Below are 20298 nucleotides of genomic sequence, written 5' to 3'. Positions count from 1 at the left end.
GTTCGTCCAAATTCGCTCCGGACATTATACGAAGTATTTGATATGCTGCATTTCACTATTATTATAATTTGTAAATATCTATTTATTGTTATTATAATATATAGGGCGTTACAAAGTATAGGGAATCGTAAGGGACAGCCGATCGGTTACATGGAGGAGATATTGCGCATTTGAGTGTTTAAATAAATTAAATCACATTATTAATTTTTTTTGACGGTGAACCTGCATTTTTTATTCATTTTTTTGGATCATAATATTAATGATAGGTAGGGAACATTGGATACTTCATTAAATATCCTGAACATTCAAACATTAGTATAAATTGTGGTGGTATATTTCCTGAATAATATATGGTATCAGGTCTATTGCGCATAGTCCTACAACATGATATAACTACTATAGAAATAAGAAAGGAATAAAATAAACATTGCCAGTATGTCCAAAGGAATGTGTTTAATAGTAATGTGAATATACCACTTGGGTACAAATGTTTCAAGGAATAAAAATGTATAGAATCTAGATAAAATAGTATATTAATGTAGTCATTGATTTATGATTTTTTTGATGTATTAAATTAGGTATTTATAAAAAAATATCAATTCATAACTTAATACAATCTTAATCAATATACAGGCTGTCCGTTTTAATTGATACCTATTATATTGTTATGGCTATCGCGGAAACGGTTGCGCATGTTTGTTGTCAATAATGTTGCGTTTACAGAGTTGCTAAAGTTTCGTTGCGGTTTTCGATATGTAGAGGAAAATGTAAACATGTGCCTAACATTTAATTTATTAATAACTAGAAAACACCAAATGATATTTTTATAGATTAGACTATTTTTATGTAGTACAGCCCTGTTTAGAAGGATTAATTTTGAGGGTTAAATTAGTGCAGGATAATCTCTAGGACCAAAATATCAGATGAAGGGAGGTTATCAGTTTAGACGAAGAATTATATGACGTTATCTCTGAATCTTTAAATGTGTTATTGTTGTTTAAAAATAATTAAAAAATTTAAACAAGCTTCTCTTCCTTTTCTTTATTTTTGTGTATACAAATAGAAACCTCGAAAGCTAACATCCAATAAAATGTCATTTTGGTACTTTAAAATAGGTCCTAGGTGCTTACACCGAAAAAAAATAAATTTAATCTACCTCGTTTGGGAATCATCCAAATCGGGTATCAAATTTTAGTGCGCTGCCATTTACACTAAAAAAATAGTCCCCGTGACGTCATTTGATCCAAGTATTAAATATTTGGTACACGCGTTGTAAACGTAGCTAATGATGATGAAAAAAACAATGATTAAAAGATATCTTATTCATTACTTGATACTTGTTCACAATCGAAATGGCTTTGCAAAAAAACAACATCCTGCTGAAGTTCTAGAAAATGTAGGTAGAAATGAAATATTTAAAAAAATATTTTTTTTACATTTAATGTAAGAGAGCTAATGCTAAATAAATGACACTTTTTTTTAAATATTTGGCAAATTGTTAATGAATTGTTTTAGGAAGAAAACCATAAAAATATGAATTATAAAATATTTTAATTGCAACGCTCCATATTTTTGTGGCTAATAGTCCTGTTCTCAGGAAAAGCTTTTTTTGCAACCACAATAACTCTTGTTTAAAATCGACTTGGATATATCCATATCTGTAGCTATAATTGCAGAGGGCGGTGCGAGCACAACTGCACTTCAGCCTAACTAGACCCATTATGCACCTCTGTTGAAGGAGTAGGGGACTTTTTCCTCAGCTCATTATCCAGCCCAGCGAGAACAACTAGAGCGACAACGTCGCCAAGGGATCCCTTGATCTCTTCAAGGGATGTATGGGATATTACCTAGAATGCTACGCTCAAAATCGCGAAAGATGTGCTACATTGTCTCGTCCTCATGGTTGCATGCCCTTCATAGTAGACTTTTTAAAAGGTCGACCTCTAATTGACAGTGACCATGCCTGTTATAAGACGTAGTTTCCCTTTAGTCAGAGACAATTTGCGGATTGCCTCCAGTTTGTTCGGGTAGCTGAGAAGCTCCTTGGAAAAATTGCAGCTTTGAGTATCATCCCACCGCTTTTTGAAAAGCGTGTGAGAGTGAGATTTTATTTAATCTTTGATATTCGTCATTCTTAAATCCTACTGGTTGAAGAGCGGCGCCCCTCTTGGCAAGGAAGTCAGCAGCCTGATTACCCTTGCTGAGGATGTGCCTTTTGATCCAGCCGACTTCCACTCTGTTTTTGGAAAAAGCTTCCATGAGGATGCGATAGCATTGTTCTACTAGTTTAACGCGACGCGGAGGCGTGGTCTTGACAGCACAATAATTGCATGTCTGCAGTCTGTGGATAATCACCGTTTTACCAGTAACGTTATGCTACCGATTATTTGATCTGCCAGGATTAAGCCGCATAATTCGGTTTAAAAGACACTTGGCATCTTGTCTTTAGAGTATACACCACAGCCCGTACCTGTTTTAGTTTTGGAACCGTCCGAATACGTATTAGTAATACTCGCCATCCGACTAGTACGAATGACTTTTTTGTTGATTCTGTAGGGCTTGTTGAAAGCAAAGATTGGCGAGGCAAAGTCAACTCGAACCTCTAGTATAGGATGCGAGTTTGTTGCAGGCCTGTCCCACAGTTAAGATCATTCCAGTAGAGCGGAAGCGCAACAATGTAAGTAAGACGATCTCCTTGACATAAATGTCCAGGGACGTCAGACGAAGCATGATTTCCAAAGCTCTGCTTGGTGTGGTTCCCATTGCTTCTATTATGTTGAGGTAAGCCATTCTTTAAAGATGGTTTAGTTTTCGACGAATTATGATCTGATCTACTTTATGGCTCCAGACAATAGGCCGCTAATAGACCGACTGACAGCCGTGTAGATCCACATAACCATCCTGGGGGTTTCACACCTAGATTCTAGCGATTTCTAGGTGTCTTTAATTGTGCGCTGCACTGCTGAGATAAATTCTTTTTGTACTCTTTTTGTAATGTGAAAGTTTCAATTTAGTTTGCTATCGAGTATCAGATCTAGGTACTTTACTTCCGATACATAACGTAGTGAGGTGCCTGATAATTTGGGTGCCAGAAAAGATGCTATTTTTCTCTTTATGGTAAATAACACCATCTCAGCTTAATGGACAGAGAATATTGCGCACTTTACTTAAATCTTCTCTATAATTTAAAGAGCCATTTGCCTTCGTTCGCAAAGCAATTGCTCAAATTCTCTTGGACAGCATGTTTTAAATACACCCGATCAACGTGTCTAGGGTGTTATCCTAATTTTTAGCGGCTGGCTTGAAGGTTGTTTAGTCAAACGCACCGTCGATATCAATAAATAAACCCAGGGAGGACTCTTTGTGGTCCATCGACCTCTTCACCCGCCTCTCCATCAATGAGTGTATGGTTGAGTCTGTTGATCTTCCTGGAATGTATGCGTTTTGGTTGGGATGAAGCGGGTTAGACATCAGGATTTCATACCTTATATATCTGTCGCACAGCCTTTCCATGGATTTCAAGCAAAAGGATAATAGGTTAACAGGGCGATAAGCTTTGAAAGTTTTATACCCTAACTTTCCTGGTTTAGGAAGAAACACAACTCTGACTTCTCTTCATGCCTTAGGGGTGTATCTTACTGCCAAAGAACCTTTAAACATTTCCAATTTTCCACCAGTTGCAGGATTAACTATTCCAAGATCACTGAAGTAGTACTGGGTAGATACCTTCAGGACTTGGATAATTAATGTCATTATTAAATTGAGAATTGGTAAAATTAAATATTCAGCACTTCTTACCACCGCAATTGACGTCATGAATTAAAATGTTGGCTTCTACCCGTAGCTAGTGTGGCAACGTCGCCATATTTTGGTTATTTGAACTACTTGTCACTTTTTGAGGTTAGATTTTTAATGTTTATATTATTATGTTGTATTCTGGAGGTATTTCTGCTTATTATAGACTCTCACTTTAGGATCTTGATAGTAGTAAACCCATAATTTTGTCATTAAAAAACAAATATATTTGGAAGTTGTTTTAACAACCAAAGTTGATTATCAATTAGTATATATTTGGTATTATAAAGTTTAGGACATGGCACTATTTGCTGCATATGCAGAAGAAGCTCAAAAACTACAAGAACACCAAGCTAGTTGTGATAAACCAGAATGGCTTGAAAATTCTAGTTTTAAACCCAACCTTCCAACAGTAAGTAAGGCAGATGTGGTAGAAGTTACTTCTGACTCAGATTCAGTAAAAGAGCAACTGGGTGAATCAACTGAGGCAGTTTCAACGAGTAAAAGGCTTAAGAAACATAAAAAGAAGAAAGGCCATAAAAACAAAAAAGCTAAGGTAGACCCTGATGATGAACCAGTTAGTAAAAACTTTAATGAGGATGGGTATAAGGTTGACAAGGAGCAGACAAGAGAATTTCTAAAAGTAAACACAATTTCTAGACCTGCAGTATCCAAATATCACATCACATATTGGTTGTCAACCCATCCAAGACAGAAAAAAAAGAAATTTAAAAGGTATTTATGGGTTTTTTAAAAATTTTAAAGTTCATCTTTCATTATTAATTAAATTTATTTAATTGATTCTAAAAGCAAATATTTCATAATATTGCAAAAAATAAACGGTAAAGGTGTAGTTTAGCAATTTTTCTGATAGCCACACTTAAAATTATGGGAAAATAATAATTTCTTTATTGCTTTCAAGATCTAATTAAAATAGACAATAGCAACGTCACAAAGCAAACAAAATTAAAATTTGATAACATCTAAACAGTACATACTGCAAATAAAAATAGTAAGAACAAAAAGATCAAAAAGGAAAAAATAGGGTCTAGTTTACAGTAATACAAATTCTCAAAAATTAATTTTCTAATGCTTTTATAGTTGGGTCAAGTTGAGATGTTTTATTTGTAATATTGTTGTAAACTAGACCTTTACCAAAAAAAAAAAAAAATTGAGGGAAATTTTTGCAGTAATATCCCTGAATTCACTCTATTCTAGGACCTAAGTATATGGAATACCATTCTGGGGTGTTGCCAATATGGCACTTTTGAATATGATTTTTATGATTTAAAAGAAAGCTGATCATTTTATTACTGGAATAAATCAGAGTCTTTAAACCACACTTTATTCACTTAAAAATCTTAAGTCTTACATCTTTTTTCATTTAAAAAGTGGTTTGCACTCATGGGTCCTGTCACTCATCACAACTCATGGCACAATTTTCTTCTGCCTCTACTGCTTCCAAGATCTGCACTGGTAAAAATGTCACTTGCTTATGAAAGCAAAAAAGTATTCAACAACTTACCAACAAATCTGAAAACACTGAATTCCTAAAGGACATTTCGATGCTTACTTAAGATTTTACTATTGGGTAGGGCTTATTATAGTATACAGGATGTTTTTTTAATATTGCGGCAAACTTTTCTTTAAAAAAAAAAAAATCACTGCAAAGCCCAAATGAACACCAATGGAGAATATAAAAATTTAAATGGTGTCTATAGTAAAAATGCTATGGATGCTTTGAAACTGTATACCAATTTTTGGAAAAATATCTACAGAGGTATCAAATCTATTGAGAAAAGTAAGTTTTTTTCTTTCAACTTTACCGCCCTGTAAAATCTAAGATGATTAGGATATATGGCTGTGAAGAGGATCAGACACTTTTGCAGGAAGACTTGCTGATTGGTGTAGGGATAGTATGTTTAGTCTGAATATCTCTAAGTGCTGTTTTATTAACTTTTATAAGGGGCTCAGAACACACACTACTTCCTATTCTATTGATGGGGAACAGTTAAAATATGGTAAGAATTTTTCATTGAATAAAGGGTGTCTATGGTTTGGTCACCTTATCAGGCAGTACACAACTTGACTGTGGAAAGAGTTCAGCACAAATTTTTAAGATTTTGCATTTTTGTTTATTGCTGATCATGATTATGCATTAATTGAGAGTTGTTTATATTGGAATGTAGGCAGACTATGTCGGGTATCATGTTCGTACATAAGCTAATTAATGGTTATATAGATTGTAGCAGCTCCAGCTTGTTGGAGTGCATAAACTTAATGCATAAATTTATGAGTTAGGATTAGAAGAGGTGTTTTTCAGTCTTTTCGTATTCCGTTCGCCGTACTATCATCAAAATTCTCCCATAGATTGTTACTGTAAACTCATAAATAGTTGCTACATTGAAGTGTTTGGCCTATCAGTGTATTTATTTAAGAAGCAATTGGTCAAATATGTTATTTAGTTTTAATGGTTGAACCTTTTAAGCTTATATCTCAGCTTATATATTACATATTTTTGTAATTTGATTTGTTTTGGTTATTCTACAGAGGATTAGTTTTGGGTTTTTGGATTAGTACTTATGATGCTCATCTTGAATCAGATATCTATTAAGTAGCATGGTTTCTTCTCTAGAAGATCTATAGTAAATAATCTTACATGCTTTTTACAAAAGGCATACAAGGCTATTGGAAAGAGGAGACAATTAGATGTTTTTTATTCTGATTTTTCGAAGGCTTTTGACAAATTGGACCATGGTCTGATTATCGAAATGGGATTTCATCATGATCTTCTCAAAGTCTTTACCTCCTACTTGAATGATCGATCGCAATATGTTGAATTTGGTGGATATAAGTCAAATTCATATCCAGCTCTAAGTGGTGCTCCTCAAGGGAGTAACCTTTCCCCCTTAATTTTTGCAATTTTTGTTAATGACATAACATTCAGTTTAACATCTGATTGTCTTTTATTTGCAGATGACCTAAAATTATTTTGCACTATAGAAAACAACAACCACTGCGTTCAACTGCAAAAAGACAGAGACCTTATCATCCTGGTGCTCAATAAATAAACTGCCTCTTATAAACATTAAAAAGTGCAAAATTATGTCAATCTCCAAGCTTCACAATTAATTTAATTTTAACTACAAGCTGAGTAATTTTGCTCTTGAACGAGTTAGCTCTACCATGGACTTGGGGGTGGAAATTGACAACAGACCCGCATGCAGTAAACACATAGATGAAGTTGTAAAAGCATCATTAAAAACTCGATTGCTTTATGCTGCAATGGTATGGTTCCCTAAGTATGAGGTACATATTGATAGGCTTAAGTATGTACAACGTAAATTTTTGGGGTATTTAAGCTTCAAAGCTGATGGTTTTTACCCCCCAAGAGGCTGTGATCATAGCTTGCTTCTTCAGAGATTTAACTTTTTATGCCTTAAACATTGTATCATACTCATACTAAGCAGGCAACTTTTTCTATTTAAACTCTGCTGCAATAAAATTGATGCTCCAGAACTTTTGGGTGAATAAAATTTTTTTGTACCTCCTATACACACAAGAAGGCCAGTTCAATTTTATCTTGAGAATACCTCTACCAACTTAAGCAGAAATGCTCCTTTATACCGCGCCTGTTCATGGTTTAACAGACTAAATAGTGAGAACATTGACCTTTTTAATGGCTCTACAACTGCTTTAAAAAAAAAAGGTGATGCAAGCATTATCTTCTGCATCATAAATTATTGGTTCTCAATTGATTACAATTAATTCATGAAAATTCTTGATTCGATCAGTATTAGGTGGGCTGGTGGTGTTTTGGGTGCTTTGGGTCAGTTTTTTCTTTCTATTCTACTACTCATAATTGCTTTTGGGTGGGTTTACTCTTGTTATATGCATAGTTTGTTTAGGTTTGTTAGTTGAGTTGTATTTTTTTTGTTACCATATTACTCATAATTGTCTTTTGTAATGGGATTTCCCTGTTGGCCAAAAAATGACTAAATAAAATAACTTTAAGTTATCTTGTAGAATGCTGTTATTATATTCTTAACTTATGTAATGGGGTATCCCGTCATTAATAAATAAAATAAATAAATATGTTCATGGTAACGTTTTTGCTTAATTTCGTCCAAGGAACATGCCCCTGAATTTTGTCGCAATTTGTATTTAACCATTTCTGTTCAACCAATAAAGCACTTTTGAATTTGAAGAAAAAATTAATTTGAATAGGGGAAAATCGGGCCTAGTTTTGAAACTAAAATGTGAGGCAACGTTTCTATATGTCATTTTACGATAATAAGTAAATTTTTTACAGTAATATAAATTCTTGAAAATTCGTTTTCTGATTCTTTTATAGTTGGGTCGTATCGGATTAGGATCAGTTAAGAAACAAGACCTTTACCAAATAAATTGAAATAAATCTTTGTAATAATATTTCTGAATTCATATGTTACTAGTGTGATGAATACAGATTATAGAACGGGAGAGTGTGAATGCAATAATAGTATTTACAAAAGTGAATTGAACTAACTATAAATTAAATTCATCCAACTATTACTTTTAAAATCGTAAATCTTTACCAAAATTATTATTTATGGTAGAAATTAATAATTTAGCTCTAAAATTAATATTTTTAAGAAGCTTGGTATCTCAGGTAGAACCTTAATCCAAATCCTTAATCAGATTTGCTCCATAATTTCATTTCCATGTATCACTAAGGTTTATCTATGATATTCTAAACAGATACAATCCTGCCGAAACGAAAATTAAATCTATTCATTAAAATTAAAAAAGAATAAGAATATATTAAACGATAAAAGTAAAAGTTAAATTTTCATGTTTTAATTTACTTGCAAGTTCTTTCTTTATGTTATTATTGCACCATAAAATATTTGCTATATTTATGTCATAATATAATTGTAACTATAAACTATGTATACAGGTATTATAAAGCAATAAAGCTCTTAAAAAGTGATGAAAAAGAAGTAAATGAGGAAGATACAAATGAACCAAAACTAACAAAAGAAAACATTGATAAAGCTGGTTTTGATAAAAGGGATGTGCATTTCACAGGATTTACACAAGAGGAAGAACTGTCCAAGATGACAGAGCACTACAATAAAAATCTAGCTGAGAATCCTAATGATATTCCAATGTGGTTGAAATATGTTGATTTCCAGGTAGATACTCATAAGAGCATACTATAGTATGCTTTTATATTTTAATTTAAAATCCTGTTTTTATTTGTCTATTTTTAGGACACAATATATGAATTTGAAAAATCTTATAGAAAAGGCAGTATAGCTAAAGCCCAAAGGGTTCTAGCAGAAAGAAAAATATGTATTTTGGAGAAAGCATTATTATCTAATCCTGGTTGCAAACAGCTTCTGAGAGAAAGGCTTAAGGTTGCAGTGACTGCATTTCCTGCAGATGAGTTACAGTCTCAATTAAAAAAATTAGTTGATAAAGAAAAAGGTAAATTTCTCATTTTAAATTGGTGAAAACTGTATTTCTATTATGTAGGTGCATTTTAGACAACATAATTATATGGCAAGGGTATATAGAAGCAACTCAGTGTTCCATGTCCCACTGCAATGCCCCTGCAGTCCTTGGACTTTATGTAAAATGTTTATCTACCCTGCATCAGTTACGAAGAACTACATTGTCAGAAATAATTATTTTTGAGGAGAGTATACTGAGGTTTGTAAGTAACTTAAAAAATTAGTATTTTAGAAAAAAGTTTTTCATTTCAGCATTTTATATCAATGTGGACTTTTCCTAAAACAAGCTGGGTTGTTTGAACAGTTATGGACACTTTTAAAACTTTATTTGGAATTGAATTTAAGTCTTTCAGATAAAAGCAAATTTAATGTAGAGAAATATATTAATGAAAAGGATCTTTTGGAATTAGAAGAGGTAAAAAATATCTTTATTTATTAACGTCTTGAGCTAATGTTACAATTTTTAGGTAGTTTTAGGTTCACAATTGCCACACCATGAACTTTGGCTTAGAACTGAAAAATTGAGAGAGTCATGCCATTATTTGCCATTTGCAGGTAAGATGAAATGGAAAAAGTTTAAAACTAAAGTTTTCAATAATTTAATATTTATATTTTAGGTGAAGGTGATTGTGAAGATCCCCAAAGATTAGTTTTCAGTGAGGATGTTGTAGAATTGATTCAACCCATAACAACCCCAGAAAATATTTTCAAACTTGTAGCTATAACACTGACTTTGCTAAAGGTACGTTTTCAAATTTTTTATTCATACATGTAAAAATTGATTTTGTTATTTTTAAGATTCCTCTTTTGCCATGCAGACATTCTACAATGGAGTATTTAGGCTTAGATTATGTTCCATGGAGCTTGGATTCTATTGAATCATTATTGCCCATTTTCATTGATCAATATCCCATAGACCTTAGCAATAAATTTATGTTAAACGATATAAACAGGTAACATTCTTATTTTTTAAAGATGTATGTTCTTAGTTATTAGGGTTTTTAAATTTTATAGATATGCTGTAGGTCCTCAATACCTTAAAGTAATTCCTGGACAAGAAGAGTACTTAAGTTTTGTGCTGGCCACTATGGAAACCTGTGCGGATTGCCTAAAGGAAAAAGATCAAATCTCAGTTAGAGTTTGGTGGTTCCGTTTTCAAAGGCTTCTAATTTTATTAGGTAAACTTCAACATGCAATAAATTATTTAATTATTATTTAATTTGTCTACCTTTTGTTACTGCAAAGAGATTTTTGGAATATATTTTTTTAATTTTCAGGAATTAAAATAACTTTAATGTTCTGAATACATTTAATGCCAGTTTCTTAATTATTTTATAAATTATTTAACATTTTTTACTGTAGTACTTCTAGCATTTTAACACATTACCACAGCGTTTCTAAAACCATATTTTACGAAAGTAAATTGATCATTAAAATAAAATATGTTTTAATTTTTTTATTTAACAAATTTAGACAATGCATATTTTAGAATTAGTCTTTTATGAGATAAATTATTTTAGATGCTCAAGGAAGGTTTAAATTACCACCACACTTCAAGAAAAAAATAAAAACAAATATAAAAGAGTTGCTAAAACGCGAACAGTATAGGAACAATGAAATTTTATATGTAGAATATGCATATATCGAAAAGGCATTGGGCAATCAAGCAAACTACCAAACCGTTCTGAAAACTGCTTTAGGAATGAATAAAAATATATCATTAATGGCGCAAAATTGGAGCGAAGCTCAAGCCAACCAGTGTTTGCTTTATAAATGTCTTATTGAAGCTAATATGTATGAAAATTCTAATTGTAAAGCTACAGTTTTACCTTTACTGGTAAAGTTAGTGTTACAAAGAGATTTTGACTCGCTTACGAATGGCCTGATAATGGAAGCCGAAACAAAATTTAGGAATTTCACAAATGAGTTATTAGAGCAAAATCTAACTGATATAAGGCCTGTGGGACACTTTTTGCCTGAATTTTTTACTGATTGGGTCATTTGTCATGGATGGTTTTTGTTTTGGCTAAAAGGTATGTGTGCAAAAAGTAGATTTTTATAATTACTTTAAATAAAAGTTTCAGTTTTTATAAGTCATTTTGGAATATTTTATACTTACTAAATAACAGAATTTCCCTTATCAATAGTTTGAAAAAATAACACTATTTATTATTAAAAACTTTAAAATTCCTTTCAGTATTGCCCTACAATTTTAGGTAATGGCTATTGAATATTTTATTGTTTGTCAGATCTCTTATTGTTTTACACTCTTGTTCTACTAGGTATCCTAAAATGAAATTAAACAAATAATAACTTTTGAATTTAGAGAGGTAATTAATAAAAGCTCATTAGAAAATGGAAATCGAAAATTGCGAAAGACTTGGCATTACTTTTTTAAAGATTTTCTCAATGTACTTGGATTCCTGTTTTAACCTTGTATGATGACTTTTTTTGGCAATTTTAGGTCCTCTCCACTGTGGAACTTTTTTGGAAAACATTTTAAGTAAACTTGAAGAAAACCATGATGGCCTAACATTTCAAAAAGAGCTGCTATATGAATTCTACTGCACCACTTTGTTTAAGTATTGTGTGGAAAACCCTGGTAGTGGGGTGTTTAAGATATTGGACGAAGTGTTATTCAGGTAATTGGCTGCTCAATTTGTTTATGATGTTAATATTAGCATAATAAGTTAAATTGGAACAAAAATACAAGAATATATAGTATCAGTAATAGAAGCTCCATTAAAATGCATTGATATTATTATTTTATAGTCATTCCATAACTAACTTAATCAATGGCTTTAATAGAAAGTTTCTTTCTTCATCTAGGAGTATTTTATTAGAAATTATCGATGATTTATTATTTGCTGTTATAATATCATTAATTATCATTTATTATGATGCATCATTAACTTTGGTTTTTTAAATTATGAAAAATTTTATTTTTAAACCTTAATTTCAAATTCTAAATCTAACAAGAGGTCAGTAATACCATCAATTTGTAGAAATAACTTTTCAAGTGATCGAATGAATGCTGTAATATATCACTAGATTTAAAATTGAAATTAAAATTTAACAAGTAGGGGACGTAGGGGAAACGTTGACTGGTAAAGTCAGAAAAAATATGTATATATACAGGGTGGTCCATTTAACTTGAGACATCGCAATATCTCGAAAACTAAACATGTATCCAGAAAATGTTTTATGTGAAGTTTGAATGGTTTCCAGCGGGCCATAAAATGACGTCATTGGTTTGACATTGAGTGGACGTCTTCAAGGTCAAATGAAGGTCAACTTCACTTTTTTGCATAGAAACCTCTATTTTTTTAATAGTATCTGATTTAGCGTTAAAAAATAAGCAACTTCCATCTGACACTTTTTTACATGCGACCTCTCCTTTTCAAGATATTAATTCTTGATTCTTTTACGAATTTTTTCCTTGACAATGACATTAGAAACAGGAATAGCTTTGGTTCAGCAATTATTCAATATTGTTGTGACAAGGCATTGTTGATCAATGATCAATGCAAGTTGTTATGATGCGAAAATTTTCTATAGTGAACAGATCTCACGTGTTTATCCCAGGTATTTCAGGCGATTGTAAACAAATACTGATGAATAAAGTAAATGAGAGATTATTTTGGTTCACAGTATTCGTTCAGTTATCAAGTATTTGACTATTTTGTTGAGTGACTATGGAATGCCTAACAATAAATGAAAAAGTAGAAATGGTCCTTATCTATGGTGAATCTGAACGGAATATTAATAGAGCCATTGAACTGTATACCATGCGACATCCTCAACGCCGACTTCCATCGCAAGCATTATTTTGTCGTATAGTGAACCACTTTATAGAAGATGGAAGTGTGAGAACGATAAATCGATCACGAAAGAGAAGCATTACCAGCCAAAATAATGAAATTGCCGTCTTAGCTGCAGTTGCCCATAATCCTGGAGTCAGCTCACGATCAATTTCTTCTGCTTCTGGAATCTCCAAAACAAGTGTTCTGAGAATTTTGAAACGCCACAAGTTTCATCCGTATCACTTGTCGTTACATCAAGAGCTTCACGGGAATGATTCAGCATCAGCGGCCATGGTCTGTGAATGTCTGGTGTGGCATCATCAATGATAAAGTCATAGAACCTTATTTTACTGATGGTGTCCTTACAGGCCAAAAATACCCTAATTTTTTTCTGGAGATTCTACCAGTATTTTTGGAAGACGTGTGTTTTGAAGTGAGACTAAATATGTGGTACCAGCATGATGGTTGTCCTGCACATTATTCACGCGTTGCGCGTCAAGTGTTGGATCGTGACTTCAATGGACGTTGGATAGGTCGCGGTGGAGCAGTCCACTGGCTGCCACGGTCACCTGATTTGACGTCCTTAGATTTTTTTCTATGGGGTTATTTAAAGGAGATCGTATATCGCGATCCACCAACGACTCCCGAAAATATGAAGCTGCGAATCACGGAGGTTTGCGGGCAGATAACTCCACAGATGCTGCACTCTGTTCATCGATTGTTTAGAAAGCGAGTCGAAAAATGTATAGAAGTGGAAGGTCAACGCTTTGAACATTTATTGAAATAATTTTCTGACTTTTTTGTTTCAATTTCTTTTATTTAAACTTTGTACGTTATATTTTCAAGTTTTCGATTCTGTTGTTAATAAAATTCTATCATAAGATACTTTTACTCCTTTTGATAGATCATCAGATACTACCTACAAGGGCAAATGTCATTGTCAAGGAAAAAATTCGTAAAAGAATCAAGAATTAATATCTTGAAAAGGAGAGGTCGCATATAAAAAAGTGTCAGATGAAATTACTTATTTTTTAACGCTAAATCAGATACTATTTAAAAAAATAGAGGTTTCTATGCAAAAAAGTGAAGTTGACCTTCATTTGACCTTTAAGGCGTCCATTCAAGATCAAACCAATGACGTCATTTTATGGCCCCCTGGAAACCATTCAAACTTCACATAAAACATTTTCTAAATACATGTTTAGTTTTCGAGATATTGCGATGTCTCAAGTTAAATGGACCACCCTGTATATATTATAACCTTTTTTAAAACTTCTCTAAATGTGGAACTTTTGCCCTAATTTAAGTTTTTTTTACGGTTTCGAACAACCCAAGGGCTCTGCAATTTGTTATCAGCTGTAAACAGCCCTGTATAAACTAAATTCATAAAACTTTTAGGGCTATTGAGAAATTCCCCAACAACCTCTATTTATTAGCAATTTTGGCAAAAGAACAAAGCATATCCAAAACCAGCGGAATAGCTGCATGGAAAGTACAAAATTTATTGTTGAAAACTGGCAGATCAATACCAACGATTTTTACTATAATTATAAACGATTTGGTAAAATTGGCACTTGAAGAGGAAATCTGTGATACTGTGACTGGTAAGATTTTATTGGTATGGCAAATTATTTTAAACCACATACGAATGTATCCTCGGGAATCTGGTCTCATATAATCCGCATAAATATTCGTTTTTATTTAAATTAAATAAGTATAACCTACATAATGCATGTGATGGTAAACAAATATTAAATAACGTATGTGCGGCTTTATAATGTTTTATTTACCTTCTTTTGTTAAGTATAAGTCTTGTAAAACACCCTGTGGAGAAAGGGTACTATTTATATAAAAACAAATACTGTTTCATTTTGCTTGTATATGCAATCGGTAGCTTTCAGGAATAAGCTTTTAAGTTTTAATGCTGTTAACAGTTTTATTTCTGAGATTCATGGTGAAAATTAAACTTTTTACTTGATTATCTCGCAATAAAGTTAAAATTTTAAAGCAACTAAATTGTATTTTTATATTAAGATTTTACTACGTCGGTACTTTCTGACACATCTTTTTGCTTATTGGCTTCTTCAGAGGAAGACAATCAGAAAACTATAAAAACAAGAAAAAAATTTTTTTTTTATTATCCCCGGATTTCGAGGTAAAGTAAAACATCTACATAAACTTCCCATGTGATATAACTTTTACGCGAATCGAAATAAATTCCGAAAGACAAGCTATTACGGAGGTTAAATGGAAAAAATATCCCACAAAAATCTGCCCTTATTTTTTTATTTTACGATTCGTTGTAACTTTCCCTTTGAAATGTATCTTCATATTGTAATCATAAAAAACAAATAGTATATTTATTTCATCATCTCTTAGAACATCTTTGTAAAAAAATATTAAATTATCAGTCCTAAATCAGTGCGTCATATCAAATATTATTAGGGAAAACCAAATTAAAGAAAAAACGTACTATTATTTATATTTTATCGCTGTCTGTTACCAATCAAGATTATATACGCGACAGGGTTATATGGTTATACAGAGCTGCAGTATTCTGCATTTTTCATGATTAATAGGTCGTTTTACGGCCCAACTAAAATTTTGCAGATTGCATGAGTAATGAAAATGAAATACACGGAAAACGTTTCGCAAAGTAATCCATTTATACAAGCAAGGCATATTATATTTCACCGGAAAATATTATAAATATAAAAAATTATAAATTATTAAAAAAAAGAAATAAAATCATATAAAATTCAATGCTGTTAGTTCTAGTGATATTTTCGAGACCAAAGCTTTTCAACCACCGTTTAGGGAATTATGAATATTTTTATATTTTATTTATATGGATTTGTTTGACTTTGCAAAATTCTTTCTTTGCATCAAGTGCACGTCATTTTAAATTTCGAGTTTCCTCTTGCTAAAAATCTTAACATTTTCGCTCATCCTCCAGCTTCAACACAAATAGTATTGAAGTTTGTAACGCTATGTACTTCAGTTACGTTAATTAACCTTTTCAGGAAATAAACTAGATGTAAATGTAAGTTTCAAAAACAAAATGTACTCATTGTACAAAAAAATTACAAAACCCGAAATGTGCACGAGAAGATGTGGCTTAGTCTGGAGGCTGTTTTTACAGTTTGTTTATACTTACTTTGACTCAGGAACCTGCCGAAATGTGTACTATAGATCCGTGGAAGAATGCCCATGGTTAAAGGTAAACTATCAAATGTGTGTATTTAATAATTATTTTAAATTTCTTCTTGCTTGCTTTGTAGGCACTTTATATGGACGCCGCCATTTATATCCCAGCGGAACTTGCACAAATCCAAGATTTAATAATTGAAAAGCAGCTTCGCCTTCACGTTACACCAGAGGAGTTAGATATTTTACGAAGCTAAATTTGAAGAAACAGGCATTGTTTTATGTGATAAATAAAACGCCGAGGACTTAAACAAAAAACTTTTATTATTTCTTCCGTTTTTCACCCTAACTGGTATAATATATGTTAAATAAATTATCGCAAATTCCTAAACTAATAAAATAATTTATAAATAAATAATATTGTCTTGTATGAACGGTGATGTTCTTTTCTGGTCTGTATTATATAATTAATAAAAAACGAATCACTGGGAGAAAAACTCTCAAAAACATAATTATGATTTTGTACTTTTTCAAATTTTATAAATAAAACTTAATAAAGTACATGTTTGATTTTGTGGGCAATTTTACTATAAATGCAGACCAGGTTAGTCGTTCAGCTGCCCTAGCATAAAAAATACTTAACAATAATGTTTATATCACAATAATTGGCAACAATATATCATGCTTCTTATAATACTACATAAACTCGTTCATGATCATATTATAAATACTATCTTGTACTGGTTTTATGATATTTGATAATAATGTAATTGAAGGTGTTCCATTTAAGACTATAGTTGAGGATACCTCTCAATTTCAAGTCGATACGAATATGGCATTGAAATTATTTTTAAAGATATTTCAGAGACAAAGTTTTAAATAACAAATTTTTTTGAAAATCAATCTTTTTAATACACCATATCTAAAAATCGCAAACAATAAAATGTTTTTGACCAGGGTTTTTAAGGAAAGAGGTATTCAAAGATCATTATAAGGTCGAGTGAAATTAGGTTTAAGGCAGTTTAAAACAAAATGTGGTGTCGCATTAACTTCGTCGGTGTTTTCCGTTGTGCTCGTGCTATTTCGCTCTTAACTTCATTTTCTTTTGGAAGATGGATTATTTTACTGTAGGATCGGGTTTGGATGGACAGTATGGCTAATGCGAGGGCGTCCCCGACCGAAGCTCTTCCCTCAGGAAAATTAAGAAAATTGCTTGATAATAAAATGTTAATTCTCCTTAGTCAAACAGATAGATGGCCGTCTGCGAATTTTTCGATTTCTGACGAAAAGCGACAATATAGATATTACTATATTTGAATAATTTTATTTTAAATTTATTCATTGATTATTAGTTTAATTATTATAATAGTCTTTAAAGGAAACGTTTTATATGTTGAATATTTAGAAAGCCGTTGTGTATATTTTAAAGTAAAAAATATCTTAAAACGAGCAATCTGAGCTAAGTTTGTTCATCACGTTAAAAATAAAAATTATTAAATAGTAGGGCTTTAACGCGATGAACCACCAAATGCATGATGAACGTAAAATTTCTATTTCGCAATAAGTTGACATAAATACTCCAGTCATATATAATTTATATATAAATTTATGTTAAAATTTAATTTATCAGTATACAAAAGTTGAACGTCTGGTAGCTATTATTGTTTTATTTTGTAAATTGTTTTTCTTTATGTTATTTCTATTTTATCTTACATTTTGCACACGTTTATTACCCCATTTATCAGATCTCTGTGGTTTGATCTCTATGATGATGCCGATTGGGAAAAAAATCTTAATTTAGTTTAATATCAGTGTATTAGGCGCGCTTCTGGGGATTTTCAAATTTGATTGATTGCTTGAATCATAATACTAACATCATATTAATCGGTCCCTACTTCCTCAAATGCCCTACAAACATTTTAGGCTGCTGCCTTACTATTAAAACTCACAGATACTACTAGAGATTTAAGACTACCTATCGTCCATTACCACTTGTTTGAACATTGGAATCCCGGTAGACATTTGGGATTTTACTTCGTGGCTACCTAGTGAAGCAGTACCGTCTTTGGCTATAAATAGTTGTAGGCCGGAGGCTGAAATAAAAATATATATTTAAGGTATTTAGGAAAAAGTAATTTTCAATTTTTTTTCTTAAGTAAAGTTTTTTTTTTATATTGAAGTTTCTATTAATAAATTTCAACATCTTTAGAACTGGCCCTCGTGATTTTGTCTCAAAAGAAATTTTATATTTGTTTAGCACTTTGTGTGAAGGGATCCGATGGGAGCGGCGGATATGTCAATCGGTAGCCCGGCTCTTGGGATTTAAGTTGCTATGAAGCGTTTCGCAGGACTCACATTGTGCATGCGCGAATTTTATGAAAATGGTAATTCTGCAACGTGAAGAAATTTCTACAATGTTCGAGATTTACGTCGTTTAAATGATGCACTAAGTATTTCTCTCATTCGGAATTGGGTGAACAAGTTGAAGAGACCGGTTGAACACTAAATAAAACAAAATCCGGACGACCAAGGTGATGTTCCGGAAGCGAACATGGAACAGATGAATCAGTCTGTTCCTGATGATCCCTACCTCTCTATTCGGAGCCTGTAGGTGCATTGAATGTGCTTAGATTATCACTACACCGCATTTTGCAAAGATCTATAGCTCCACCCCTATAAACATCAATTGGTGCACAAATTAAAACCACGTGATGCCATTCAAGGGTTACAAATCGTAAACCAAGCAATTAAAGGCTTACAAACGTTTACCTCGGATGAAGCTCATTTTTTTTCTTCATGGGCATGTAAACAAGCAAAACCGTCGTAAAACGTTGTAAAACGTAAATGTTGTCTTTGGAATGCAAATCCCTACTGCATGTGGGTTGAGCAGTTTTTAAAAAGAGGTGGTAGACCTATCTTTATAAGTAGTAGTAGATTTAAGGCGTTACTATCTCTGTTGAAAGTTAATTTTTGGCGAAATTTGCTTGGTTCTTGAAAGTCACATTTGGGAAATGAGCCAGTTTATTTATAACAGACTTTAATCGAGCCCAACTAGGATTACCTCCATAGGCAATTAAAAAAGTACTACTAGGCATTTTTAGAATAGAATAACGTTTCGTTACGTATTTGTATTCCTACATGAAATTTGGCCATAACCTTAGCGCCTAAAATTCTCAACCGATTGACTTCAAATTTTAAATGTAGGGTCCATATTATCTACTGGACATCGTAGAATACTTTGACATAAAAAGTGTTACAACCAGAAGGAACAATTTCTACAACTTGATTTTTCGGCAATATAATGATTATATTTAAAGCACGCTATGGTAATACGACAACATTTTATCTTTGTTTTTGTTTACCAGTCTTAAAATTTGATCTCTTAGTCCTTGTGAAGAAAGCATTTTCTGAAAGCTGATCAGTAGAGATATTTTTATTTATTGGTCGTCCGTTTACTAGTGTTAAGCATAAAAAAATACCTCGAGTTCGAAGACGTGAAAATTATTAGGTGAATATGAACTGCCGTCGTTCCCTTGACAATCGTCAGATCGCGTTGACTTTTACATAGAAATACTCTTGAGTCTTTTGGCGCTTCTAACGAATCTAATCATTTAGCTAATTTTATTGATTATCGTTTTTTAACAACGCACAAACTTTCCGCAACTTTGAGGTGAAAATCTGTGTTGTGAATCGTAAAATTGACATAAATGCGAGTAAACATGTTATTCTTTGTACTTTTCATAATAACAGGTCAAAAATTCAGATCCAAAGGTTCAGCCTGGCGCTCTAGGTTTAGGATGCTCGCGCGCTTCATCGTTTCTTATTTTTTTATTTATAATAATTTATAAAATTTGATCGACAAGAATTTTTAAACGTTGCGGCCATTCCAAAACTATCAAAAAAGTTGTAAGAAAAATAATTCATTTCTAAGCAGGTCGAGGTGTCATCATAGTGACATTTGACAGAATTTTTATAATTATGTACTAATTACTGATAGGAGAGTATAAATTTTATTTGCAAGTTTTTCCTATATTTACTCAATTTGTTAGTCGACT

The 20298-nt window shown here is 32.2% G+C and overlaps 2 protein-coding genes across 4 annotated transcripts in view; one reads left to right on the top strand and one right to left on the bottom strand.

Annotated features, from left to right (window-relative positions):
- Nucleotides 1-3914: 3914 nt before the first annotated feature.
- LOC126733786 (nuclear exosome regulator NRDE2) lies at nt 3915-16673 on the top strand. Its single transcript, XM_050437186.1, has 14 exons — nt 3915-4530; nt 8735-8972; nt 9051-9267; nt 9327-9492; nt 9546-9708; nt 9761-9848; nt 9911-10035; nt 10092-10246; nt 10308-10471; nt 10814-11326; nt 11758-11935; nt 14495-14700; nt 16120-16316; nt 16378-16673. Exons 1-14 carry the CDS (start codon nt 4094-4096, stop codon nt 16498-16500), a joined length of 2970 nt encoding a protein of 989 aa, XP_050293143.1. The 5' UTR covers nt 3915-4093; the 3' UTR covers nt 16501-16673.
- LOC126733787 (uncharacterized) overlaps nt 16550-20298 on the bottom strand; it is a 57855-nt gene continuing 54106 nt past the window's right edge. For all 3 annotated transcript variants that reach the window (XM_050437187.1, XM_050437188.1, XM_050437189.1), the window contains one exon: nt 16550-18336. In XM_050437187.1, the coding sequence (XP_050293144.1) occupies nt 18215-18336 (122 nt within the window). In that variant the 3' untranslated portion in view covers nt 16550-18214. The remainder of the gene's footprint in view (nt 18337-20298) is intronic.

This window comes from Anthonomus grandis, chromosome 3, assembly GCF_022605725.1.
Source record: "Anthonomus grandis grandis chromosome 3, icAntGran1.3, whole genome shotgun sequence".
Classification (NCBI taxonomy): Eukaryota; Metazoa; Arthropoda; class Insecta; order Coleoptera; family Curculionidae; genus Anthonomus; species Anthonomus grandis.
Note: the sequence above shows the minus strand (reverse complement) of the source record. Positions and strands in the feature narration are given on the sequence as shown.